General features: G+C 40.3%; 1 protein-coding gene across 3 annotated transcripts in view; it reads left to right on the top strand.

The window, feature by feature from the left end:
• The window catches only part of TTC39A (tetratricopeptide repeat domain 39A), a 37,484-nt gene extending 14,225 nt beyond the window's left edge, over positions 1–23,259 (top strand). For 2 of the 3 annotated variants that reach the window (XM_015870462.3, XM_015870463.3), the window contains exons 4-18: positions 388–464; positions 993–1,060; positions 2,686–2,750; positions 4,620–4,719; positions 5,380–5,445; positions 9,230–9,338; positions 9,984–10,051; positions 10,182–10,241; positions 10,977–11,138; positions 12,630–12,721; positions 13,657–13,777; positions 15,322–15,433; positions 17,177–17,291; positions 17,972–18,088; positions 21,366–23,259. In XM_015870462.3, coding sequence (XP_015725948.1) covers positions 388–464; positions 993–1,060; positions 2,686–2,750; positions 4,620–4,719; positions 5,380–5,445; positions 9,230–9,338; positions 9,984–10,051; positions 10,182–10,241; positions 10,977–11,138; positions 12,630–12,721; positions 13,657–13,777; positions 15,322–15,433; positions 17,177–17,291; positions 17,972–18,088; positions 21,366–21,486 — 1,453 coding nt within the window. In that variant the 3' untranslated portion in view covers positions 21,487–23,259. Of the gene's footprint in view, positions 1–387; positions 465–992; positions 1,061–2,685; positions 2,751–4,619; positions 4,720–5,379; positions 5,446–9,229; positions 9,339–9,983; positions 10,052–10,181; positions 10,242–10,976; positions 11,139–12,629; positions 12,722–13,656; positions 13,778–15,321; positions 15,434–17,176; positions 17,292–17,971; positions 18,127–21,365 lie in introns of all 3 variants that reach the window. The other variant, XM_085511716.1, reaches the window with a different exon arrangement.
• The last annotated feature ends 4,104 nt before the right edge of the window (positions 23,260–27,363 follow it).

Genomic DNA, 27,363 nt, shown 5'->3' with positions numbered 1-27,363 from the left:
TTAGTTTTTTGTCCTACCCATTGATTCTGCAGTGTCTGGAGGCTATTTACCATTTATAGGTGCTGCAGTATCCTTCCATTTGGTGATGATTTTGCTGCAACCAGCTGTTTTGAAACAGCGTGCACACGCACACAAAATGGATCAAAAAGCTGCCTGATCATTTCCACCGTCAAAATAGGATTCTGTGCACAAAGGATAAAAGGCAGATCTCAGGAGGGTCATACTGACAAAATTTTACATGGAATATTCTCATGTTTGTGTATGTAGTGAGATGACAGTGGGTTGATGAACAGCAGAGGTATTTTATAGACTGTAAAGATAGCCAGAAGAAAGATACAGTTCTCATGTTCCTTCATGTTCAGAATGACTGAACTGACTTTTCTGCAGATTTAGGAAGAAATCTACAGTAGCTGATTCCATCAACAACCTTGTGCATAGACAAAGCCTTGAAAACTTTACTGAAGGTAACGCTGCCTCTAATTTGCGTTTTTGTTTGGGTTTTTTCTTTGGAATTAGAATTGTTGGCAGTCTGCAAGAAGGCAATAGGTGAAAGACTCACTGATAGATCTGATGATTTATCAGTGATTTCTGGATTGGTTTTTTGGCAACTGCTGTGTCGCCATGTCCAAAGTTAATGGTTGTTATATGTTGGCTACTGACTCGGTACTTCCAGAAATTACAATGTAAGGAAGTAACAAGAAGTTAATGGGGAAATGCCAGAAAGGTTCCAGATTCAAGAATTTCTGTAAATAATCTGGGAAATTTCTGCAGAATTTCTCTGTGTACCATGACTGCTTATCGTTACTGCTTGGGGTTGCTTTGGTAGTTTAGAGCTGAAGCAGTGCAGCCAATTCTGAAATTACTTTTCTCAGTTTGAGATTTGCGTGTTTATTCCTTTATTAAAGGTCGAAGTTTTGTTTAATTATTTTTTTATCTGATTGATTTGTTTGTTGTTGGTTTGTTTTTTTTTTCTCCATCCCTTGTGACATTAGAGGAAATCCATGCAGAAATTTGCTATGCTGAATGTTTACTTCAAAGAGCAGCACTCACATTCCTTCAGGTATGGTTTCTTGCATGGCTTGTTGCAAATATAATACCATAAATGTTCTCTTTGTTAAAACTGATGAAGTATAGATGGCTGTTGTTTGACCTAGTGCTGTAAAACTCTTTCGTCTGGATGATTTTGTCTGTTTATTTTCATATCCCTTCTTGGCATGAGTAACCTCTAGCACTGGGCCGGTTCAAGTGATGTCTGAAGCTATGGCTGCAATAGTTTTTAGAACTTCCCCATTATAACTGTAAGAGGGGCAGGTTGGACATTCTTGTGTTGGTTATCTCTGGTGGTGGTGTCTTGTGTATACAGCTGAGAATATACGGTTTGATGTGCCCAAGTCCTCTCTAATTAGTAATACAGTTTGTTCTACAGAACAAAGCAAAACAGAATCACGTCTTTGTGTGATTATTTTGATTGCATATTATTGGGATTCAGGTCTCTGGGAATATATCATCAGGAATTACATGTTTGCTTACAGTGCTTATCTTCTCATCTGTCACTCTTGACAACTTTATTAAGGACAGCTGTCAAAGGCAGATCAGCTGCAGACTGCAGAAATAAGCCCCTACCCTTCAGTTCAGGACGTTGGGCTTCTGACACTAATTTGTCATTCAGTTTTTTCTAGAGTTTGCTTCTGGGAAGTTTGATCAGATCGAGTTATTTTCCTGACTGGCAGAAGGATGGAAAGCTCTTCGGGCCAGGCTCTGTCTCTTTGTTTACATCCTGATGAACATGACTGGGGCCCATTTTCTTGTCAATAACAGTAAAGCGTTCATCTAATCTACGCTCTTTTCTCCACAATGTGTTGTACAGGCTCTCAAAATACCATCCACCAGAAAAAAATCATCTGCTAAAACACATGTAGCCTTCTTGTCCCAAAGTAATAGCAGATATCAAAACAAAGCAGAATAACAGATTAGATGTGATTAATGGAGCAAGAAACTAACACCAGAAATTTCTGAGACTAAAGACTTCTCTCTTTGGGATACAGCTGTTGACTAATAGTTCCCCAGATACTTTCCTGTAACTTCTCAGTTCATTATAGCAAGTAAAGTACCATGCTACCATACAAGTATGGGGCTTGTAGATACTTGATTCAGACCAGAAAGAGCATATCCTGCATAACTTTATTTACCCTGCTTCCTTTTTTAGGATATGAAACTATATTCTGTAGACTTGAGGACAGGCAGTTATTTGTGTTTGGTGCTGAGCCAGGAAACATTCAAATCTTAATCAGGCTGAAGGACAAATGAGAAAACTATCTTTTTTGAAGCAGTTACAAGTGCATGTACTGTGGAGGCCATTCATTAGCTTAGCTCCCTGTGTTCAGTATGGGAATTCTAATGGTCCACAGGTCATGGGGGCATCAAAGTCAAGCATGTATATATGTATATTTATATATTTTTATATATATTTATATGTATATATATAGTGCGTGTACATATATATGTATAAAGAGAGTAGAAGTATTTAAATGTAGAAAGGAAGCCGTAAGTCTATGTATTGTTTCTTAGAGAATTACATTGTGTGTGATGATGGTTATGTTCTGGGCATGTGTTCATCTCCAGATTATAAAAGCTGTTTATAATGCTTATAAATTTGTATTGCTTGTGTGTCTTCCTTTATAACAGGATGAGAATATGGTTAGCTTCATAAAAGGAGGCATCAAAGTCAGAAACAGTTACCAAACGTACAGGTATGTTAGAGTGATGATAAAATAAAGTGTACTCTTCAAGTATGAAGTGAAATTCTCCATTCACAAATGAATTAGTGGTTTGTTTGTTCCAGCCTTTATTATGGGCCTTGCTTCTAGAACCTTTCTTAGCCCACATGGATTCGTTCTTTGTAAAATGAAAGACACTGAAGTTATGGTTGATTTGTTTACAGATTTGCACTAGGTAGGCAGGGAATAGGGGAAAAAAAAAAGGTAGTGAACCCTTTCCCTGTTAACTCTATGGTTTGCCTATTTCTGATGAGACTGCATGAAACAGATCATCAGGCTTATGAAATAGCAGTTCTTTATTGTTCTAGCTGCAGCTTTTTTTTGGAACCTTGAAAACCAGTAGGTGATGTGTGAATAATTCGATTAAAAAGGCATGAAACAAAAAAATTAAGAGAAAATAAACTGAAGAGCTTGCAATGGAAAATGTAACTGACTTCAAAGAAAGGTCAAACAAATTTACAGGAAATAGGCTTATCGGGGCTAATTAGAATAGAACAGATGCAGGCTCTCCACGTCACAAAGTCACTGAACAGGCAATTCCTAGAGGATGCTTTCCCAAGCATATGTCACTGTCTGTGTGAAATATTGGGTTAGCTGGACCTTTAATCTGGTTAAGTAAGGCAGTTGTTGTACTCTAAAGAGAAGGTGCGTGCTATTAAAAATGATAAGCAGGGTTGCTTATCTGAACTTGCAATATGTCCATTACTTAGTGTCTAGAAGCTAAAAACATCTGTGTATTTATGTTCGGGCAGTAATGGAGGGCTGTTTTCAACATGTTCAAAGTGTTCTGAAGTGCAGTAGTAAATTCTGAAAAGACTCATTAAAATGTATATGGTGGGAAGCGTGCTCAGCTCTGCCTCAATAAATTAAGAACAGTTCTAGTGTATGTAAAAAGCAGAGTGCTATAAATCTAATAGGACTTAGGTGGTCTCCTTCAAAAGAATGATAAAAGCAACTTAAATATTACTAGAACATATTTTAACAGGGCAAGTTTTTATGTGAGATTGGCAGTTATGGTTTTTGTACCTTTGATGTGGCAAGAAATAATTACTTCGAGCCCTGCTGACGGTGTGGTGTGGAAGGTTACAGAGAAAATGATGAAATGGGACTTTTATTTGCATTGATTGATATTTATCACAACGTAATTGGTGGTATAAGAAACCGACTTTCCTTTCCCTGCTGTCAGCAGAACAGCAGCAGAACTCCCAGCAGAGATGTTAAGGGGAAATGTTGCAAAGAATCAGTTTTTAAAACTCTCTTTCAGGGCTGAAAATTTACCATATGCTATAAAAAGGATGGAAGGAAATAATTTAGAAAGAAGCATTTTGCTGTAAGTGCATAAAATGTTTGCCTGTGTACCGGACACATAATAACATCCAGTCCAGGTTCTACAGAAGGATGCTGAAAGGGAGAAAGGTGACAGCATCCATTTGTGCAGGCTGGAGGTGACCAAATACAGGTCCATTTTAAATGCTGCAATTGCAACAAAAAGTTGTATATCCATTAGCAACAGTCAGCAGATAAAAACTGGGCAGCCTGAACAGAAATTAAAGCAGTTTTTTTCCCCTGAGCAATAAACAAAATGAACTAAAACAGCATTGTGATAAACGCGTGGCTGTGGAAAGCTTGGGGACAAAACAGCTTCAGATCTGGTAGGATTATGCAGGGAAATAAAAGGGATACTACAGAAGTGAGGTCTGTGACCATTAGAAAAAACAAGTAGTGATTTCTGATAACCCATCCATTTAAAAATAAATTATAATTGTCTTTTCCTGTATTGAACAAAATGTTCTTTGATTGAACAAGCACAGAATGAGAACACAATTTTTTTTGCCTTCTCAGGGAGCTGGACAGTCTCATACAGTCTCCACATTATGTCAAAGGAGAGAACCATCTTCATTTTGAGGGAGGTGTAAAGCTTGGAGTTGGAGCCTTTAATTTGGTACGTACCAGCAGTTCTTCTCTCGAGCTGAAAATGTTGATAACTTAGATACCTGAACAGTTCTGTGGACATCAGTGTTGCTGATCGTGTAGTTAGAGGATGCTGTTTCATGCCACTCTTTGCATCCTGCTCTGAAAACAAGGGGTCAGATGGTGATGGTCTGTGTGGCAGCACACAGCAGGATGCTGCTTGGTAGATCAGAGACACTGACCCAGAGGTGCAGAAGGGTGCAGTGCTTGTTGAGATGATGGACTGCAGAAAGTGCCTGGTGCTTCCCTCAGTTTGCCTTAAGCTGTGTGAGAGTCTGGCACGGGCCCCACTGATGGATTTAGTGCACACAGAACAAACATGTTCTGTGCAGCACACACCCAGTATTTCTGAAACTTTCCAGAAGTGCTGCAGATACTGAATGTATGTGCTGTGTAAACATCTTTCTGTCAGGGAATCCTGGAGACGCAGCAGTCCTGAGTTAAATGGATATTTCTGTCTAAATTGTATACAAAAAACAGCCAGGATATAAATTTACCCAGGAAATCCTCAGATATATAAAGATGGTTTTAGTAGTTTGTATTGACTATTTATTATGTTTGGGAAAGTGGCATGAGGCAATCTTTAGCTGAGACACAGAAATCTGCTACTGTTGCTTTTCTTTTCCTATAGACATTATCCATGTTTCCTGCACGAATTCTGAGGTTACTGGAGTTTGTTGGGTTTTCTGGAAACAAGGTAAAGGTGCAGTAAGTGCTGTTGGTGTATTTCCCTCACTAAGTATAAAGTGTCAGAAGTTTCTCTCCTTTCTCACATTAGTTGTAACTGAAACGCACTGATAGCTGTCACAACACATTGCTGGCACTGGGAGAGTAACTATTGCAGCTCCTGCATGCATCCAGTTGGAAAAGAAATATATCCATTTCATTTCTGATTCATTTTTTTTCCCCCCATGTCTTTAATGATCTCCATGGCGCCTACATTCTCTTTGCCTAAAGAGCAGTAAGTGCTTTTTTTGCTCAGAGAGTAACCGGTCTGACCTGTGTTGCTTGTGCATACAGATTGTGGCCAGTTTGGCAATGAAGTACCACTAAACTTGTGTGAACTGCAGTAACTCTACATAGGGCAAATGGACAGAAAGTGATACACTCTCTGTATTGGCTTTGTCAGATGCATTGTTTCAAAACAGGATACTGAATTATACTATATTAAGGAAACATTAAGGTTCACTTAGCCTAAACTGCTAGTTAAATGTATTTCATAAATGTCAGATGTGAAGTGTTTGATATCCCTCAAACACAGCAAAAGCAGCATAAACAAATAAAAACTAAACTATTTCATAATGTAACTTTCTATTTACCAAACAAACCTAATGGAGAAAAAGGGTTTCTTAATCAGAGCTGTATCCTTAGGTGACAAGTGGGTGAGTGCCATTGATATTTGATTAGTATATAGGAAGGATCATAGATTTGGAAATAAAGCATCACGTTTAAAAACAAGGAACATTTGGCAGAGTATTAATTTGAATTTGGAAATTTCAGGTAGCATATCAGGAGCTGTTTCACAGTCAGTAAAGGCAAAAATCCAATACTTTCACCTATCTGTTATGAAAACAGAGTGTCTAAAGCAAAATATTATCTTAGGAAATATAAAGGTAATTCATGTACCATCAGAATTCTGCAAATGAAATCTCATGGAATCACCATTGGCTTGGGCTTGGAGAGACCCATCTAGATTTGTTGAACACTCGTCCTATTACTGCAGATGGAAATTTTCCCTTTAATTGAATTTCTGTTCCATTCTTTTGGCCCTGGGGTTTGTTGTATGGCTGTGAGTGGGCTACAGTTTGTGTTGATGAATCAGATTCTGTTCCAGTTTTTTAATATCTGTCTGAAGCGTGACCTAGATTACCATAAATTTAAGCAAAAGAACTGGTATCTGTACAGTACACAAAAAACCACCCTATTATTTTAAGTATATTCTTTTAACTTGTGCTTTTGTTGTGAATCGTATGTTTATTAAAAGTGGGTGTAAAACTGCATTAAGGTATCTCCCACAGTACTGATCTGCCTTAGAGCCAGCAGACTTTCCTTCTCTCCGACGTGTCGTGGCTGTTAGTCATGGAGGACATGCCCAAAGCTGGATTAATTCCTCAGCCAGTTGTGGGTGCTGCAGACATCAATTTAACTGTAGTCTGGAGTCCCAGAGCAGTAGGTAGGATATGATTGAAAGTTATACTTTTATAAATTTGCCTGAGGCTGCCCTTGTTCCCTTCCACTCAAAGAAGTGCCAGTTGTGCCATTCTCAGTTTGAGCTCCTTTCCCCTTGTATCATTAGTCAAACTGAGAGCTTATTTGTGTTTAGTGGCATGGCCCTACATTTAGGTATTGACGTTCAAGGGACAGGAATGCAGTTTTACCTGATTTCATAAGGAATTCTGTGTTGAGGTATAGACATAGTGCATTGGCAGGTGCGCTGTACTGAGCAGGATGGCCTCCACACACCCAGGTAGTCGGTGAGGAATGTATCCTATCCAGACTTCTCTTGTTTAATGATGACTAACTTCTGGTGAGTGGTCACAAGACTCCTCTGGCTAATATATGCTGTCATTCTTAGTTTATGGAATGCTGCAGATATTGTGCTGCTAAGCTGTAGGAAATTTTGACATGAGTCAGCCATATGTTGTGTGCAGCTCATCAGAGGGTCAGCTGGCAGCATGAATTCAAGGAAAGGCAGGGAAATTTTCAGATAGAACCAATTTCTTTCAAATTCTACGTTCTGATGTGGGAGGACACTTTTTCCAGAGGCAGCTGAACTGATGAATTTTTGATGTCTCAGTTTATAATAAAGTGAATTCCAGTTTCCCACTAAGCATCTTTTTGATTTACATTTCAGTTTCCTGCAGGTTTGAGACTAAAGTTATTTATTGGGATGCATTCAGGTGCCCAGTCTACTAGCTTAATTAGTTCTTCATAAAAGCTATTAGTAGTATCCATCCTTGCTACACCTTCAGTAATGTGATCAGATCATTGGACTTGAGCAGTGACCTTGTTTTGCTTTCTTCATATCGATCTGTAATTAAACAAGAGTGATAAAATGCAAGAGCTTTCATGCCAGGAAAATAGATGTATTTTAGTCACAGCTGATACAGATATGAATCAGTCCATGTGTTCTCTAATAATGCTTTTGAGCTTTGTTCTGTTCATCCCACATTCACTGTGGGAATACCCATTGCTCACCTGGGGACTCCTGTTTGAGATAACGTTGGGTATCTTGGATCAAATCAATGGGATATCACTTTTCCTTCTAATGTAGTGGCAATTAAGAGCATGGAATGTTCTGAGTAACTTGCAAAGATGAAGGAAGAAAAGTGTGTTGCTTCCTGCTCTGTATTAGACCTTTTGCTCTGCAGGGTAATCTCCATCTTGTGTTGATGTTATTTGAGTATTTTAGAGGAATTACTGCCACATGTTGGCTTGACGCCTCTTTGATATTGTAGCAGTCTGTCCTGTAATAGACTGTTTGGAAGCACATCCTGGTCTTTTGGCATTGCTCCCATCACCGGTGTCATAGGTGTGGGTTATTTACAGGTGTTAAAGGGTACTTCCTTAAAATTACATATAATGCTTAGTGGCTGGCACCAGTGAGTGTAATTTGTTTAGACAGTAACTCTTTAGGCTCAAGTAGCAGACTGGGCATGGAGATCCCCAGCTGATCCCTGCTGAGGATAGTGTTTTTAGTCTTGATAGTCTTAGTTTTGCTGACTAATCTCCATTGCCCCCTTCTGGAGAAGGAGATGTGTTTAGCGAGGTGATTTAGAGAGCATGACAGGCTTCTGCACTGAGTTGTTGCTCAGAGGAGTGTGTCCATCTCTGCCAGCTGCAGAGGGAGCTGGGGCAGCCTGGCTGGCTGGGCACAGTAGCTAAATCATGCTTCTCAGTGATAGCAGTTGTCATCCCACTTTTGTTGTCCCACCATAACAGAAGCAGTTTGCAAGGATTTGGGAAGGAGGAGCAGCTCTGTGGAAGCCTTCTCAGTAATAAGCATTGCAATATTGTAAGAACTACTTCTTGATTTGGATGGAGCTTGAAACCTCTTCGCTCACTTGGGATATGAATACAGCTTTACACTCGATGGCCTTAGTTCTTCCCAAAGGGAACTGAAGCATTCTTCTTTATGTTCTATTTTCCCACCCATGATAGCAGTCCAGCAGCCCTGCTTCATTTGTTAATGTGCTTACTGACATCTTTCAGCTCTGTAATCCTTTGCCCTGCTAGTTGCAGGGTTTTTACTTTCCTTGATGTCTTTCCCAGAGATTAAGCATTAACTCCTTGAAAAGCTGCTGGGTAACTTCATATGTGTGTTTATGTCTCTGATTGCTATGTAAGGAGTTTGCATCAGTGTATTTTGGGACTATGGCGAGTGAGCAGTCTACAAATGACAGCACAGAAGTTAACAAACTGGCAATAAGTGCCTTTGGTTCTTCTCCAATTCTTTGTCTTCCTCACCTCTGTCTGCACAGGAGCGTGGTCTGCTGCAGCTTCAAGAAGGAGCATCCTCATACAGCTTTAGGTCGGTGCTGTGTACCATGCTGTTGCTTTGCTATCATACTTTCATGACCTTTGTGTTAGGTAAGATTGCTTATCATAACTCTTGAATTTGATGAATTCATGTGGGAGGTGGGGGAAAAAGATGATTTCTTCACCTCTGTGTTGGTGAAATGTTTGTTCATAATCAGATTAAATGTACATCATTTGTGGCTGGCTTTACAATTGTGATTGTACCTGAAGAGAGTATCTTAATCTTCAAGATGGAGGTTTGTGTAATGCATAAGATGGGAGAAAATGGGGGATAACAAAAGAAGTCATGAGAGCTAAATCTGTCTTGTCTGGAAGCTTGAAATTTGGGAGGTTGAAATCATAACTATAAATGAGATTACCTTCCTGAATACTTTGATCATATTTAGATGTCATCTTTGTCTTTCTGGGAGATGGTGGCTTCTAACTGAGAGCAGACTTCCCAGTTAGCTACTATTAGAAGTTTTTCAAAGTGTATTGGTCTACACACACTTTCAGTTCATTAAGCACAGTGTTGTTTGGATCTTCCTGCTTGCTGGCTTAGTGAAACACCGACCTGTATTTACGCCTGATTTATGAGATAAAGGAACTTCTGTATTGGCCAAATGAAGATGGCTATCAGTACCTTACCTTCCTGTTTTGTCTTGGTTTTTTTTACTTACTATTTTTTTTTATCACTTGCATTTTTATGCACTTTAGGGACAGGAAAAGGAAATGTTGAGGAGGCAGAAAGGCTACTTAAACCTTACTTGGCTCGCTATCCAAAGGTAAACTGAATCATAATTCAGAATAGTATGATTGCTTGATGTTTCCCTGCCAAATAGCTAAGATATAGACTATATAGTCAGCTTGAAAACTGTTAAAGAATACTTGTATTTTTATTATTATTTATTACAGGGAGCCATATTCCTGTTTTTTGCAGGCAGGATAGAAACGCTGAAGGGTAATATTGATGCGGTAAGTAATCCATTTGCTCTTGAGAAAATAAGCCTCAAAAGCTTCAGAAAAACTTCTCCCGGAACAATGTTTCCTGTTTGTGTAATGCTTCCTGTGGCTTTGGCCTGTATGAATTTATAGTTCATGATTTACAAAGAGGAATTTTGAAAACTCTTTTGATCAGCTTGTTGGATCAGCTCTTGTCACTGCCCTTGATTTGTGGCGATAACCTCATCCGCCAGTATCAAAGGCACAGTTTTTTCATTGTCTTTCATATACTGAAGCAAGCTGTACCTTTAATAACATCCGCTGATAATCTTCTGCCTTTGTTCTGAATGAAGTCAGTCATACAAGACTTGCAACAGTTAAAGTGCTGGAGAATACATGTCTAAAATACTGCAGGACTTGAGTATCAGCAGCTCTATAGCTCCTTGAAGCCTTTGGAGCTATGACAGTAAATGTCAGCTGCACGTCTGTCCTCTGATTTTAGTTTCCCAAGGGACTAACATTCATTTCACCTGCATGTAGGACTGAATACATAGGCCAGGAATGGGAATCTCTGTGGCAGGGTTAAACTTCCTAACCTCAGGGTAACTGGAGTCAAGGATCTCTTACATGAAGTCACTAGATATGACAGGGAATGCTAGGTTGTTTTTAATTAGAAAGTTGCAGGAACTATGAAAGCAGATCATGGAGACCCTGGGTCTATTGCGTTTACATGGGATTAAGGTAGTATCTGGAAATCTCTCTGTGCAGGCAGTTAATAGGTATGAAGAATGCTGTGAGGCTCAGCAGTACTGGAAGCAGTTTCATCACATGTGTTACTGGGAGCTGATGTGGTGCTTCACCTACAAGCGCCAGTGGAAGATGGCCTTCTTTTATGCAGATCTGCTAAGCAAAGAAAACACCTGGTCAAAGGTAAGTTAAGCAGAGCAGGGACAAAGCATTGAGTGGCATGTGTAAGGCCCTGTAGTATCCATTAACTCTTAATCAGAGCTGGCCTTTTGTAGCTTTGAGCTGGCTGAAAACTGCAAAACAAATTCTGAGCTGTTTTGGCTTATAAAACAACGTAAAATGTGAACATTCAAACCAGAACAGATTACAGGCAAACAAAAATCTTTTGGGCCCCATTTGTAGATGAAGAATAACCTGCTAAAGATGTTCTGCTGTGTATTGATTGGTCATTTTATCAGCACACAGCAGTTAGGGGCAAGCTGCCATTTCTTTTGTTATATTAAGGACATAAGCTCTGTTAGTGATGAGTGAGGCTAACTGTGATGGTGCCTCTCTGATAATAAGTGTAATCAGATGATGTGCTGTGCCGTGAGTACATAGAAAGAAGTTCTCAGGTCCAGAAGCTTGTCCTCAACTTAATGTTGTCAACTTAACGAAGCTAATAGCTTGTCCTCAACCTTCACCTGAGTCCCAGGGAAGTTTTAAGTCTGTTAAGTGGGTGCTGAGGTTAACAGGTGTTAACTGCTTTGTTGCACTGTGAGCACACTGTGTGTGTATAAGGAAGGCATATCACTTTGTTTTTCCCCCTACTACACATTGTATGGATTCACCAAATACAGTCACACGTGAGCTGAGGTCTGAACATCCATTTGAGAGCAGCTCACACAGTGCTCCCAATTGGGTGAAATCCACAGCAAGGACTCCTTGTGCCCTTGGGAATTCCAGCAATGCTTTGAGCCGGATTCTGGTCTGAATAGCTCCCACAGGACTGTCCTTTAGAAGAGAAGCAGCACTTCGCCAGGAGCTCAGATATCCTGTATGATTGATATTAATGTGTGTCCTTTTAAACTGTGTGTAGATTTTAGTAGTATATTGCAGTGGCCTTAGGGCAGCAGTGAAAGTGCTTCCTATTAATAGGAATTTTTCTTGATAGCAAAATATTAAATACATGAACTGAGTGAATGGTGGTCACGCAAATGGACACTTAGATCCTGATGTAAATAAATAGTCCAAGTTTAAAATGCTTTTCCTGAAAACTCCTGAAACTTCTGGTTAATTTAATCTCCTTAAAGCAATACTCAAAACTCACAAGGATTATTCTGTGCCATTCCATATGTTGTAACACACTGTGTGCTGCTTTGCTTTCTTTGGTTGCTCAGAAATCCCTGTGAAATCAGTGCATTTCCTAACCTGAAATAATGGAATAACTTAAATACTGTGCTTGTACATGTGTTCATGGAATGTGAACATAAGCTGATGAGAAGAAAACAAAGACATGCGTAATTAATAACAAAAAATTCCTTTCTAAAATACTTATCTCCTGCTTACAATTTGTAAGGTTACCTCTTTGTGAGCCAAAGCAGCACCTCTTTGTTGCTGTTCTGTCCTTTGTATCAGTAGTGGTGATGCTGTAGATTCATCTTTCTGTACAGATATCCTTGATTGCATTTGCAGGCTACCTATATTTACATGAAGGCTGCTTATCTCAGCATGTTCGGGCCAGATGACTGCAGTCCTTTTGGAGACAACGAAGTTGAATTATTTAGGTAAAATTTGCTAACTACTAATTAAGAGTTTTGCAACAAGTCAGTGTTTGGGGAAGAGAAGAAAAATTATTCATAATATGGTTTGGAAGATCTGCATAATGAACGTTGGAAATGGTAAGAAATTGCAGAATGAAACTTTACCTTTAGACTAAAGGAGACCTTGAATGGAGACAGCAGATTTCTGTTGGCCTGAGAGTGCTTTAGAGACAGGATGTTAGTTTTATCAGCCATACAGTGGCTTATTGTTCTTTTTAGTTGATTCTTTAATCAGTTGTATGTAAGATCAGAAAGTCTTCAGTGGAATATGCTACAGATGGATGCCTTCTGTAGCAGTTAATGGAGACAATTTGATTTGGGGATTTTGAGTCTGAGAGAAATATGAAATAGTTATGTGTGCAAGTCGGTACTTTCATTATTGACACAGGAACCTAATTTAGTTGTAATGAGGAAGCACAAAAAGGCTGAACTGTTGCTGGGCCAAACATAAGTAGCTACTTTGTTTTTTAGAGACTTATTTCTGTTAAGTTGTTCCATACTGTAAATAGTCATTACAAGCAGACTTCATTGGTTTTCATTGGGATCCATTGCAGAGGGAGTCAGTTTGGTCTTTGGGAAAGTAAGAGCCAGCTTGCCTTTTTCTCACTCTGTGAAATGGTCCCTTTGTAAGTTAGGCCTATCATCATCTACTTCTTTTGGATGGGGAAGAGTCCTTTCTGCCTCTTGGTTAAAATGGAAGCACTAAGAGAGATATGCATGCCCTGCATAAACAGCTTTTGTGAATACGTGTTGCTCTGCTTCCCCAGAGATAACAGTAGCTCAGTACGTAACATCTTTTGTAAGTTCTTTGACTTAATTCATTTATTTTTCAATTTGAATGTCGTTATCCCAGATGTTCCTGAAGGAAAAATCCCTTACATTTCCTTCTAAACTTTCAGGATTGTTCCCAGCTTGAAGCTGAAAATCGCAGGGAAGTCACTGCCTACAGAGAAGTTTGCCATTCGGAAAGCTAGGCGGTATCTTTCTTCAAACCCCATTCCTTTACCTGTTCCACCTTTGGTAAGCTAGAAACCTTTCCTTCCCCCCCCCATCCTTCCCCCTCCATGTTAGGCTTTTCTTTTTTTTAATGGAAGGAAAACCAGGGTAATTGGAATAGTATCTTTCCATGTTTCTAAGGTAAAACCTCTGCAGGAGACTGGAATGTTCCCAAAACAAAGCCAAATGAATGCAAGGAATGCTGTAAAACTGGGGCAGGCACCAGCCACAAGGAACTGAGCCAGTTGTTTGTGACACGTAAATGTGTTGCATGTGTAACTCATTATTCCAGCTATAGACTAGCATGCTCCTAACAGCTTTCTTTTAATTACCTTCTGAGGAACTTTGCCCTGGGTTTCTTCTGTCACGTGTCATTTACTGACACTATTAAAAGAAGACTTTTAAGTGAGGAAAAAATCAAGAAAACAGTGCAAGAACTGGACACTCCATGTAAGAATCTACTTAATGTTACCCCTGAGTGTTTGCAGTGTGGTGCCCCCAGGCACATTGGTGATGGGATGAAGCTCTATATCCACTCCAGAGAGCTGTTCTGCACTGATAGTTGTTTACAATGGTTGTTTGTTGGGTTTGTTGCCCAGTACCCCTTGGCCAGGTAGGATCAGCTGTGTAGGGATCAACCCATTGCCTTGTTCACACAGCACATAAGAAATCTGTCTGTAAATACCAACTAAAAGAACATAAAACACGAAAAGATCAAAAAAGACTTGCCAAGTGCTGAGGAGTTGCCATTTGCAGTGCACTGTGCTGTTTTATTTGAGAAACAGATGAATAATTAGTAAATACTCTTTAAGAGAATGCCTGAGCAAGGAGAGACTCTTGGAGACATCAGTGAGTAATCATTTCTCAGCCCACCAGCTGGGTATGTGATACTGTGCTTCCTGAAGAAATGCAGTCTCCTGCAGATAAAGCACAGCATAGTGTGGGTGTTCACTAGAGGCCACTTTCTACCAAGTCACAGGACTGAAATGAGAGGAAAGAAGTAGGTGACGTTGATTTGTCTTTCAGGTTTCGGGGATTGTGAAGAACTGTATGCACCTGGGGTTTGTCTGAGCTGTTCTAATGGGATTCTAGCAAAACAGGTTTATGTACCACAGGCTTTCCTTGGGCGTCCTTGTGGGAACACAGCAGTCTTTGTTTCTGCTGCAGTTGCATATCTGAGGCAGCAGATGTCACAGCTGAACAGTTAAAAGTACTCTGGGGATGTGGAATAGGGTGCAGAATCCCATTTCTAGAATTTTTCTTTACGTTTTCTTAAGGGAGAAAGATCTTCACCTCAGATATTTAGCCTAGAATAACTATAGTTTGAGTAGTTCTTCAGTATTCCTTGGTATTGAGTACAATCATTGGCTCTTTAGTTCTTTTCCAGGACTGGTCTGCTCTGGAAACCAGTAGAACTTTTCATTTGCAATGATTGTATGTTTTGACAAACTGAGAGTGTGGTTATGGAATCTCTAACTTTTTCATCATATGGAGATAACAGAAGTAATTGATAGTTATATTTATCCAGTGATGTCATTAATAATGCCATCTTCTCTCCCTGATCCCAGGAGATGATGTATATCTGGAATGGCTATGCTGTAATTGGGCAGTGTCCCAATTTAACGGAAGGCATGTTAGAGACTTTAATCGAAGCAGAAGAAGCATTGGCAAGAAGTTCAGGTAATCAGTGATGGGGTTTAATCAGGTACTTTACACAGCAGTAGCTGAAATTATTATCCGTGAATAAGGAGAGGTGCTTGTTAGTAAAGTTAATCTGATCATATGATTCATAGATTATGAAGCCATAACTGTTAATGCAGACAGTAATGATTTTCCTCTTTTGTCATAGCAGTAACTTACAATACTAGCAAGCTATTTTTCATCCACAGAAGTATATTAAGAATAACTTGTGACATATATTGAAGGACTGTTTATTTTGCTAGATCAAAATCAGCGTATGAATTGACTTGATTACTTAGATCATTAAGGTTTATTATTCTTAGATACCGTATTTCAGTTTTGAAGGATAAATAGAAAGAGATGAATGTCTGTCTTTGGAGTGCTGACAGCCTACAACATGACCTTGGAGGGCCGAATGTTATTTGTGTGTCAGAAGCTGGGACATCAGGGATGGGCTTTCTTTGTACGGTGAAGGAACATAAGAAAGGAGATAATACTGAACTGGAACAGGCTCTGCTACCACTCTTGTCACTCTGTTAATTACCTATTTATTTCTTGCCAGTATTTCCCAACACCTATAGAATTGCAGCCACAGCTTTTCTCAGAGTTTCCCCTTACATAAATATTTGATCTTGTGTATTCCCCGTAAAAGGATTGAGCCCACCTTTACAAAGGAATATGGGTTAAGTCACTGCATTGCAGTCTTTTCTAGGACCTTGGTGCATTATTACACAAGTATTCTGTATTACAGAGTTGAAAGAGCTGCTTGACAGAATGGCTAAAGCTGTCTCCTTTTTAATAATTTGAGGACAGACAGAGAAATATTTCCAATGAAGAGGGCATCTGTTAATAAGTAGTTTGTCTGTTTCACCTCATCGCATGTTTTGCTACGTTATTTAAAACAAGTGAATTATTTCTCTATTTCTTTTTCCCTAGCTGGGTAAATAATGAATATAGCCAACTTTACAGGGGTTTGTGGAGGCTGATTGACATCTGTAAAATGCTGTAAGGACGTATAATTGAAATGGGCGATATGTTGTAAATACATCAACAATTTAAAGTGTTACTTGTTGCAAATAATGATTTGCTGTTTCCAGGCCTGGTACTTCCCAGGAGCTTTCCTGATGGTGTTTAAAATATTTTCTTTCTTATTTCTGGATTCCTAATTCAAGAATCTACCACTGTATAAAATATTCAACCTGAGAACATGCTCATGACAGTATTACATGGATAAGATGTAGAAATAATTCTGTTAGTGGAAATTCAGATCTGTGTATCCAAATATTATACACAGTTGAGCCTAGAATCAGTCCCTGAATGTGTTGTATGATAAGTAAGGGAGATACATCCATGTGAACATAGAAATCACTAAGGTTGGTGTAGTCATAAAGGGAGGAGCAGTTCCATGCAGAATGTGTCAGCATTTTATCAGCTGGAGTTACAGAGGAAGAACAGGATAAAGGATCACTGTACGTAATAGAAACAGGGTGGAATTTAGCACAAGGTGCAGTGTTATACATGCCACTTAAATTTCTTGTTAGCTGAATTATTTATTTCATTATATAAGGTTGTCTGTGATAGCAGGAAACTACCCTGAATGAACGTACTGGGTCAGTTGTTCCTTCTGTCCTGTGCTCCAGTAAATAGATTTATACTTACCTGTGTTAAAGTTTCCCTGTACACAGGAAAGTCTGTACTGCTCTAAAAAGGTTTCTAAAATATGCCATTTATTTCATCTTTCAGCTACGGAATTGCTAGCAGATGACCAGTGTGTGATAAAACTGTTAAAGGGTTTATGCCTCAAGCATTTGGGCAAGATCTCAGAGGCAGAAGGCCATTTTAATTACATCTACTTAAAGTAAGTTGTCATACCTGGCATACAGGCCAACTCTTGAATGTCTTAGTACCTGTTCATTTCAAGTAAGAATAAGTGTGACCTTGGTGTGAATAGAGAAGATTACTGAATCTTTAGTATTTATTTTACTTGTTTCAATATCCAGGGGATCTCAGTTTTAATTGCGAGTGTTGTTAGCCACATAAGGAGGAAGAATTACCATTATGCACTTTATAGTGATATTTTCTCCTCTTTGGGAACTATACACACATACAGTTTTTGTGATACCATTGTTTTTTCCTCCCTTTCCTCTTAGCAATCACAAAGAAGTTATGCCTAAACCAAATATAGTTTCCAGAAATGATTGACAGCAAGATTGTATTTGGAACTCCTGTATATTGTGAATGGGATCTCCCTTAGTACACACAGTGCTTATAATATTATCAGCTTTTTAACAATTTCCCCTATAATAAATGCCAGTAATTTTTAATCCCAAGGAATAACATGTGTGATGGCTATGGTAAAGTTCAACATTTAATAACCTAGAAGGTAACACTGGACAAAGAACACAACAAATGTTGTAATAAAGATTGATTGCAGCTCATGATCTTAGCTAATCTCCTATTTATTTTCACTTGGAGCTATTAAATGAAGGGAGCAATAAATCATTTCAAGATCTTGAGGCTATTTCTTTTCCTATGCAGTGAGAAGAAGATAAAATACGACCATTATTTAATTCCAAATGCCTTGCTGGAGCTTGCATTGCTGTATCTGGACCAGGACAGAAGAGAAGAAGCAATAAAACTACTAGAAAGAGCAAAGTAAGCAAGTTAAAAGCCTGTTCTGGTGGACCAGTATGGTATGTTACTGATGAGTAGGAAGCAGAAATGTTAATACTATAGAAACTTGTTTATTCAGCTAAAGCACACGTGTCCTTGGCTTGGTTGGGTCCTTCTCAGGTGGTAGATAGTCTGATAGTTACCCATCCATTCTGATAAGAGCAAAAGTAATTTTAAGGATGTTAATATGAATGTAAAGGGCTTCCGTATGAAATAATCCATGAGTAACAAAGTGTAATTTTCTTTGTACTATATTTACCTATTCAGAAAAGATGTATTAATTGAAATCCCAGCTCTGTGTTAGGACTGAAAAAATGTTATTCAGATTGATGGCCAGCAGAGCTGGGTTTTTTCCTTGATGAAATACATTTAAGGCCACATTCCAATTTGCATTTAGTATCTTTGCATTTTCATCTGCATCTGAGGCAGCCGAAACACCTGCCATTGCCATATTTGTTGTGATTGATTTTTCTATTCAAAGCAGGTTTATCAGGAATTGTTGGACTTGATCTTGTACATTCTTGGTTATAAACCTAGCAAATCTAGTTTTGCCTCTGTCCCAGTCTTCAGTGCTTTGCTGAGCCAAGATTTCTATCTGGGGAAAAGAAAGAAAAAGAAAGGAGGGGGAAAAAAAAAAAAAGGCATTTCAAAACAAACAAGCCAGGTCTCCTTCAGGCATCCTGCAGCAGGGCAGTTCACCTCTCTGCCTGGATGCTGTGAACGAGTCCAGATGTCTGCACGTTTCCAAGCACAGTCACGCCAGCCACTCTGCAGGTGTGCAGCTGCAAAGCTGATCTCTGGCTGCATCTTCCAAAGAAGCTGAAGGGAGGTTTTGTGTCGATCCCTTGTCCAAGTCAGTCTGCTAAGAATGGTCAATTAGCCTGCTGAAGGCAATGCCAAAAGCCTGTCAACACAAAAAGTATAATATTGCAATCCTTAATCCCTTGTGCTTGTGAGCCTGCTTCTCTGTAGACTCATGAAAGATAGCAAGGGTAGCAGAAATTCTACTTGCAAAACGCAATGGAAATTGTTTTGGTCAGTTTCATGTTCCTCAAAACGCACCTTGCCTCAAGCTGTATTTGAATACAGATTATTCAAATCTTAAAAAGAGGTCCAGAAACTAATGTTACAGAGCTTCTCATTGCTGCTGTCAGTTCCCACTCAGCCTTTTCCCCATTCACCTGGCAGCTTGTGTGGCTCAGGTCACGGCCTTCTCAAGGGAAGATGTTTGGCTTACAAGAGGGCTCAACAGATTGCAGCTTTTAAAGATCTCTGTATGAAAAGCTGATTCTCAGGTTTGTTACACTCAATGAAATCACACAAACTGCAACAGTAAGAAAAAAAGAAAGGTCTTAGAATCTCTGAGTCATTGAGGTTGGAAAAGACCTCCAAGATCACTAAGCCCAGCCTACCCCACCATGCCCCTCAGTGCCACATCCCTTCAGTTTTCCAGCACCCCTGGGGACAGTGACCCCGTGCAGCTGCTAAGCTGCCGCCTGTAGCTGTTACATCCTCTACCAGAACATACACAAATGTTTTATGAGCCTTCAGCTAAAAATGCTGAATGTCTTTCCAGCCACTAGAGGGAGAATGTGTTGTCCATGGCGGCTTTTGGAATTGCAAAACTGCATTCGCTGTTGGCAGGAGTGGAAATGAGTGCTCTGCTGGTGCATGACGCTTGATTTGCTTGACCTAAATCTACGTACTGCTGCTGGCTTAAATGTTTCAACTCTAGGAGAAAGAGTGAAATGAGATGATAAGCAGTTTTGTCTTGATCACGCATGGAAATGTTTATATTTGTATTACCACAAGCTACACAACAATATCAGCCTGCTGATGAGAAATACAAGAGGCTTCTTTAATATCTACATGACAAAAATCTAGTTAATTTTGGGTAGGAACTCCAGAGTGTTTTAGATCAGCGTACAGCACAACCCGTTCATTTCCTCTTCTCAGTCAGCCCCTTGAGTGCTGCATACATAAAATTATAAGTGGGGATGGGACGAGCAAGAAGGGCCTTGTATTTGCTGAGAGGCTGCTGTAGTGGCAGATGCTTGTCTCCACGCTTCATTTGAATTATGAATTTTGAGCTGAAGTGTTTTTAAGGTTGTACAGACTGTTTAATACGTGATGTAACGTTTCTGTGAAGATGACAAATATCTGCTAAAAGAAAATTGCCCTGCTAATTTTCTTATTCTCCTCGGTGTTCGGATTCTGTATCCATCCTGAAAGAGCTGAAATGCTAATTCCTAGTAAGTGGAATCTGCATTTTCTATGTATTTCCATGAAAATACAGATTCTTCTAATGTGCCCATGGCTCTTCAGGATGCAACTTAGCTACAGGAGACAACAGGCAGGCAGCACTGCTGAACTGGCTGCTGGATGTTTGTGGTGGGAAGTCCTACCAGTCTTCCTCTGGGCTGGCAAACTGCTCCTTGAAAGCAGATATGTACTCTCGTGTGTACCCACTTCCCAAGCTTCTAGGGTATGAGAGCACTTGGCTTTGTTTCCTATACACTCAGTCCTCATCTGTGATAACCGCAAGATGGTGATGGGGCACTTCCTTCAGGAGGATTCAGGAAAGCTTCTCTTTTCCTTTTTTCCTCTCTCTACTTCTGTGAAATATGACTGCTGAACTAAGATGAGGACAGGTGGACCTTGGACTCAGGAGTGCTTTGTAGGTAGCACAGGGAAAGGAGTGAGTACTATCTCAGAGTAGGCTTGAGGTCTTCTCCTCCTGAGCAGTGTGTCTGAGAGTAACTTCAAGGCTGAGCATGAACCCATCTCTGTTCCTCTGGAATACTTTTTTTCCCAGCATGTTAATTCCAATCTGTTTTATTTTATTGTGATTTGACAAGTAAGTAGCAGACAACTTTAAAAACAAAAAAAGATCTGTTCAAAGTTGTCAGCTGTACTTTGAGAGGAGAAAAAATAAACAAAAACTATTTCTGAATATAAACAAAGCAGATGTTATGGATATTTAATATTTTTAAATATTGTATTGAGTAGAACAAATCCAGTTCTTATTAAGCTGTATTTTCTGGTAATTGCCAGACAGTAGAACTACGAATAAAGAACAAAGAGCTGCATTGTCTGGCTAGGAGCACATGCCATGTATTTTACAGTAGGCAACAAAAGAGCTTATGTAGGAAGGCATTCTGCTGTCTACAGTTGTTTTGCTTAGAGCAGTAATATAAAGATAACTTGAAAACGTTTAAAAACACATATATTCATCAGAGTTGATCTGCTTTTGTTTTAGACAAAACTACAAGAATTACTCCATGGAAACAAGAACACATTTCAGGATTCAGGCTGCCCTGCATCAAGCCAAATCCGCCCCAGAAAATGGAACACACTCCGGAGCCTCGGCGGTGTCGTAACTTTCCCTGCTTTGATGTCCTGTTTGTGGCAGACTTTGGTGCAGACAATTACTGACACTTCAGAATTATTTTTCCTTCTCTTTCAAGTCGGTGAGAAATCAAAGTCATTCTAAATTTTAGAGATGATACATAAAACATTAATGTAAAACACGGCAAAAAACTCTCCAACCAACCATAATGCATAAAACATTTGTGTGTTTTTTTCCTACAGTCGCTTTTCAAACACTTACATTTGTGTAGCTCTCCTCTCAATCGTGTGCCTTTTCTTGCTTGTGTTCGCAACATCTGCTGAGCAAGATGCCACATCGAGTGCAACAACTGGAAAAGCAAACAAAAACCCTAAACCTTTTGGGGTTCACAGAATGAATCAGTTCGCTTTAAGCACTCATCTGGATTCATTCTGCTAGCAGTTGAGAATGAAGCATTGCTTTTTTTTTCCCAAATATCTGCTTACTTGAAATGGTGTGAGAATGGCGCATAAGAAGCACAGCAGGGAGGAGCTCTGAATTCTGGGCATTTTCAGTTGTGCATAGAATAGCTTTTCTGTAGCTTTTTTAGAGGTTACTTTTTTGCTGCTATTAGAAACTTGCTGGTGGAGAAAATCCATCCAAGTTCCTTGATTTTCTTCAGTCTTCTTGTCAAGTCTGCTGCTTGTCGTGGCTGAATGATTTATGGGGGACTAGGGGCGGAGAAAAAGATGGTGGCAGGATAAAGCTGCATCACTGCTTTGTGAAGTTGAAAGAATGGGAGGACTTCAGGAAACAGTTCTGTCATCAGTTTAATGTCATTTAAAGTTTTTACTGTATTTAAAGCACAAGTCCTTGAAGGTCGCTTAAGAAACAGCAGCATTCCACTGGATGCAGAGCAGTGCTCAGGCACTGTGACAGTCACTTCCTCCTTACACTGGTTGTTGATGGGTTTGTCTGCTTGATGTCCATGTTTAAGAAATGCATGGCAGTGTTTCCTGTGGTATGGAGTTGAGTTGGAACAGGCTCTTGTGGCACAGTGCTCTGCCCCTTATAAAAGAGAGCAGTTTTGCTTTTTCTTGATGTTTTTGGAGAATCATGAGGAGAAGGGGGTGTGCTGCGAACACAGCGAAGGGCTAAAGCTCCATGTCCAATGCTGTCTGCCCTGCTATTATTGCTGCTTTTCTGCAGACCTGGTGCAGTTAGAGGTAAAGCATTTTCACTGTACTTGCTGTTCTCCAGGCCAGCTGCGTGCTTGTACACCTGTGTTTTTTTTGAGGGCACACTTCTACCTCCCTTTTGAGAGAGATTCTTCCCAGTAACCCATTCCGATGTGTGGAGATGGGAGGTTTTGTGATGGCCCTTTTTCTCCAATGGAGATGCTTGTCAGGAAGATTCACATAGAAGTACCTCACAGTTGAATATTCTTGCTAAAGTGATTGTTCCTAGCAAAAGAGAAGACTGACAGTTTATAGCTCTGCTTTTACCTCTCCTAAGGAAATGTCATTGTTTTATAATGCAAATTAATATGCAGGGAGACAGAACCACCTGTTCCTCAGCACTGAGAACTTGCATTGTATTAAAAATAGTCACCCTTTATAAAAGTCATCTCCAGTTAAAATTATAGATGAAAAATTCTTTTTTTTTTTTTTAAAGTGATTTTCTCATATAAATTCAGTTCAGGTAAATCTCTCAATTCAGATACAACTCAGTATGAACAGTTAGTGCTATTTACATATTGCACATCAAAACTTAAGTGTAAAAACTCGGTCATTCTTTGTATAGAATAAAAAAGGTTCTTGTTCTATTTCATGCACATAATGCCTCTTCTTCCAGTTGCTAAAGGGTGAATGGGTGATCAGGTATCTTACAGCTTAATTTTTAGATGAGTTTCATTTTGAATTGCCCACTGTCTGTGGTTAGTGGTCAAAAACTCAGCGATGTGAGTGTTGGCTGCAGCCTAATGTGCTGATGTCTGGAACCTCCCATTGTTATCTGGGATTGCCTGTCAGGCTGGAGAACCTTCCCATTGCTTCTGAAGCTGCTGTATTCTTATGAAGGAGCTCTCCAGGACTGTATGATGATGCTTTATCTGTCTGGAGCACCGAGTGTGGTGGATTAGGGACAGCACAATTGGTGTGAGAAGTTCTCAAACAGCATGAAGCTGCTTTCACCTGCAAGAAAATAGTGGATATTGCAGTGGAATCGCAAGTCAAGGATTTTCAGTGTGGCCCAAGGCTTGGGAAAAACGTGAAGTACTCCTTTCAGATGGATGGAGAGAAGGCGTCATTTGCAGAAGCAGTTCAGTGTTCAAATACAGCATAGTATGAGAAGCACTCAGAAATGCTCTGTGTGATAAGCTTCAGCCAAGTGCTGGGATGAGTCCTCAACAAAGCCAGAGAGGTCAACCAAACAGAAACTAACTCACACAGCAGAAAGCAGAGGCTCAATAGTACTAAGCCAGCAGCAGAGGAGCATGCTTGGATTTGTTACTGATGCACAGTTCTGCTATGATCTGTGATTAATGCATTCTGTCAGGGATTATTAAAGACCGCCCCGCTCTAGCAGTGCCTTTCTTTACACAGCATTTGAAACTTTGCTTTTTATAAAACGTAGGATCGTATCAAACATCTCCTCCCATTTCACACTGATTTTTGGCATTGTATTCTGCATTAAGCTCAGTATTTTAATATTTCTAGTTGATGTATGGCCTGGATCCAGGATAGCTCGAAGATGATGGGGTAAGAGCTTGCCTACCTCTGGCCCAACAGAAGCAGCTGCAGTAAGAATAATGCTCCTTTGTGAAACCGTGCTTCCCCAGGGGCAGCTCAGAAAGCAGAGGGCAATCCCAAGAGCTTAAACACAGCACTCTGGGCCTCCTGCTCCACCTGTGAGATGCATCGCTTTGCTCCTCTAGCTAAAAAGCACAGCAGCAGAGCGTGTGTGTGTGTATGAAATGGTAAAACAATGTGTTCAATACAGTTCCCCCTCTGGGAGGAAGAGGAGCAGATAAAGAGGTGAGTCACGCTGTTTACTGCTCTACAGGAAAATGGTTAAATGGTTGGAAACGTCACTGATGAACAAGATTGGAAAACCTGGACAGGCTGGAAATGAACTCACTTCTTTTCTCATTATGTTCTGCAAACACCCTTCTGTGATAGATAACGTGCAGGTTATGTATTGGCAAGTTCTGTAATTGAATGATTTGTCATCATAAAGCACTTTAAAAGATGCTGGCCAGGTTTGTTCAGGTACTTCCAAAGAAAAAAGAAAGAAAAGAGAAGGATGAATACTTTAATAAAGTCCAGTCCCTGCCTCAGAGATTTATGAAAAGCAGCAGAGCTAACAAATATCTGCCTTGCTCTGTGGTAAAAATCTGCACAGCGTTTGCTCCAAACTCAACAACATTTTTGTAGGGCTGGGCTTTGTTCCATTACTTTCTGCAGTTGTTTTTTTTTCATCTCTGGACCCACTTTCTTTCGTTGCTGGCTGAACACAAGCAACACGTTTGCTTAGAATTATGCATTGTGCTGAATTCCTTTTGCTTTAGCTCTCCTTGACTACTCCACAGAAAGAGTACAAAGTGCTCACAAACACCCTGTGCGCTGCTGTGGGGTTCTTCAATTAAAGAAGAAAGAAAGAAGCAAACATCTCATTGGTAGTCGAGTACTGGAAGAACGTATTCAGGTCTGTGGCTGGAAAGTAATGTCTGTTTTTCACATCTCACTTTTACATAAGTCTGTTTCTTACTAATTCATCCAAACAGTCATTGGAATCGAACAGGCCATAATATTTACTGATTTTTAGAAGAAACAGATGATTGAATGTTGCATTCACATTCTGTGCTTGTAAGAGAGCCAGTGGCAGTTACAGATTATTGCTTTAAATAAGGCAGCTAGGCCCTGTCTTTTTGACTGCTGTTGAAATAACTGAGGTTATTATAGAAATGCTGTTTTGAGTATCATTGCTACAGGCTGGTTTTAATGCCTGTGTGGTGCTGCCTCGACTTGGTGCAGCTTTGCTGCTGGAGCTGAGGGCAGACCTCAGGGCTGGGACCTTTGAAAGACAGCAGATTTGTGGCTGTTTGGGGTCCAGCTGTGCTGTTCTGTGTGTGCATTCCATGGACTCTGCTTTTGCAGAGGGCTGGCACAGGAGTTATCAAAATGCTTCTGTGCTCCTGGTAATGATGTGTGTTGGTGACAGAGTGTGGAATGTGTGCGGAGCTCCAGCACCTGTGTGTGTCTGAGGGCAGCACTCTGTGCTCTGTTCCGGTGCCTGGTAATCAGGAATCAGAGTTTGCTGCTGGCCCTGAGATGGATGGTCACAGAGCTCAGGCCTCCTTGGATGCTGGTTGTGGCGTTGAGGTTGAGTTCATCCTGGATGAACAGGGAAATAATGTCTGTCTGTGGGCCAAAATCTGCTTTTCTTATTGCAAACCCTTTGTGATAGATCTCTGATCCTAGTGTTATCTCCAGCCAAAACTCAGAAGTGGACAAGGTGGTTACCAGGAGAAAAGAAATGCAGAATTAACTGTGATGCATAGGAAGAACTTTGGTCTGGATATTCTGTACAGCAGCTGATCTGGAGGTTCTGCTGGGTTGGGTGGCTCAGGTCTGAGCCTTTGAGCTGCAGTTTTGTGCAGTGCTCACCTCTCACCCAGCACTGCATAGGGCATGCAGATGTAAGACACCAGGGTGGTGCTGGATGCTGGGCTGTGGAGCTGGAGCCATGCTTGGTGGTGACAGAGCCATACTGAGCTTCTTAAGACCACTTAAGTGATGGTGTGAGGTGCCTCTGCTGTATGTGAGCGACAGGAATATGTATTACAACATATATTAGCGTATTACATGTGTAAGTTGCAGAAGAATTTGTGTAACCAAAGCTTTTTAAAAACTTATCAGAGCTATTTGAGCTATGAACGTCAACACTGACAAAAGTTAAATAACCGTGTGAGATGCAGAAAGCAAAACCCTGGACACCTTTTGAGGTGATGGCTTTGGAAAATAGAGAGGTGAGGAGCCTTCCTGCTGGCTGTGGCAGTGTGTGACATACAGCCTTCTGCAGGGAGACATCCCAGAACACAGAGGCAGTGGGGAGGCAGCAGAGCACCTCATAGTAAGCAGCTTTGTGCTGGAGAATGAGGGAAGAGCAGAGCCCTGTGGCAGAGGGTGGGCAGGCTGGCAGCAGGAGTAGGGCCTGCCCTGTCCAGTAAGTGCTTTATTGGAATACTTTCATTTGTAATCAAAACAAGGTTTTGGTGCTGCAAAGAGGAGTTTATGAAGTTCTTCTTTTTTTTCCAAGCTGAGGATGGAGGATTGGGGAATTTTGGTTGGTTGTAGCACAGTTGATCCCCTTTTGCTGGTTAAAACACCCACCTTTGTGCTGCTGGAAACACAAGTAGGTGTTTTCACTGTTCTCATGTATACAGATTCCTTCCTGCAGCTTTACATGGCTGTAAGTGGATGCACAGAGCAGACACTGCAACAGGCAGACTGACAGCATGCAAACATGGTCATTTCTTCCATATAAATATGCTTTTGCAGATTTTATTTGGAAATTTCTTTTAGCAAGAGGTAGAAACTTTGTTTCATTTAAGAATTTCAAAGTCAAAGAACAGATTTAAACCTGCAGAGGACAGTTAGGCATAAATAATGCTCTCCTAAGTTACACTGTCTGTAGCAGAAGTTAATCCTTGAAGCTATTTTTTATTCCGGGTGCTACGTGCTCTGTGGGACAGGCTCTACTGATGCATTTATAGGTTAAACCAGTAGTTGTGTTTTCAACAAAAATGTGGTGTTTGTGACATGCTGTGTTTCCAGCAGCCACTTTGCACGTCCCTTGTAACCCAGGATTGCACCCCGGCAATGTTTGGTTTCAGCCATCTCAGTTTTGTTTCACTGACTCCGCAGTG

The sequence above is a fragment of the Coturnix japonica genome, chromosome 11 (genome assembly GCF_054131305.1).
Source record: "Coturnix japonica strain WE chromosome 11, WE-NBRP24, whole genome shotgun sequence".
NCBI classification, from domain to species: Eukaryota; Metazoa; Chordata; class Aves; order Galliformes; family Phasianidae; genus Coturnix; species Coturnix japonica.
This window is presented reverse-complemented; position numbering and strand designations above follow the sequence as displayed.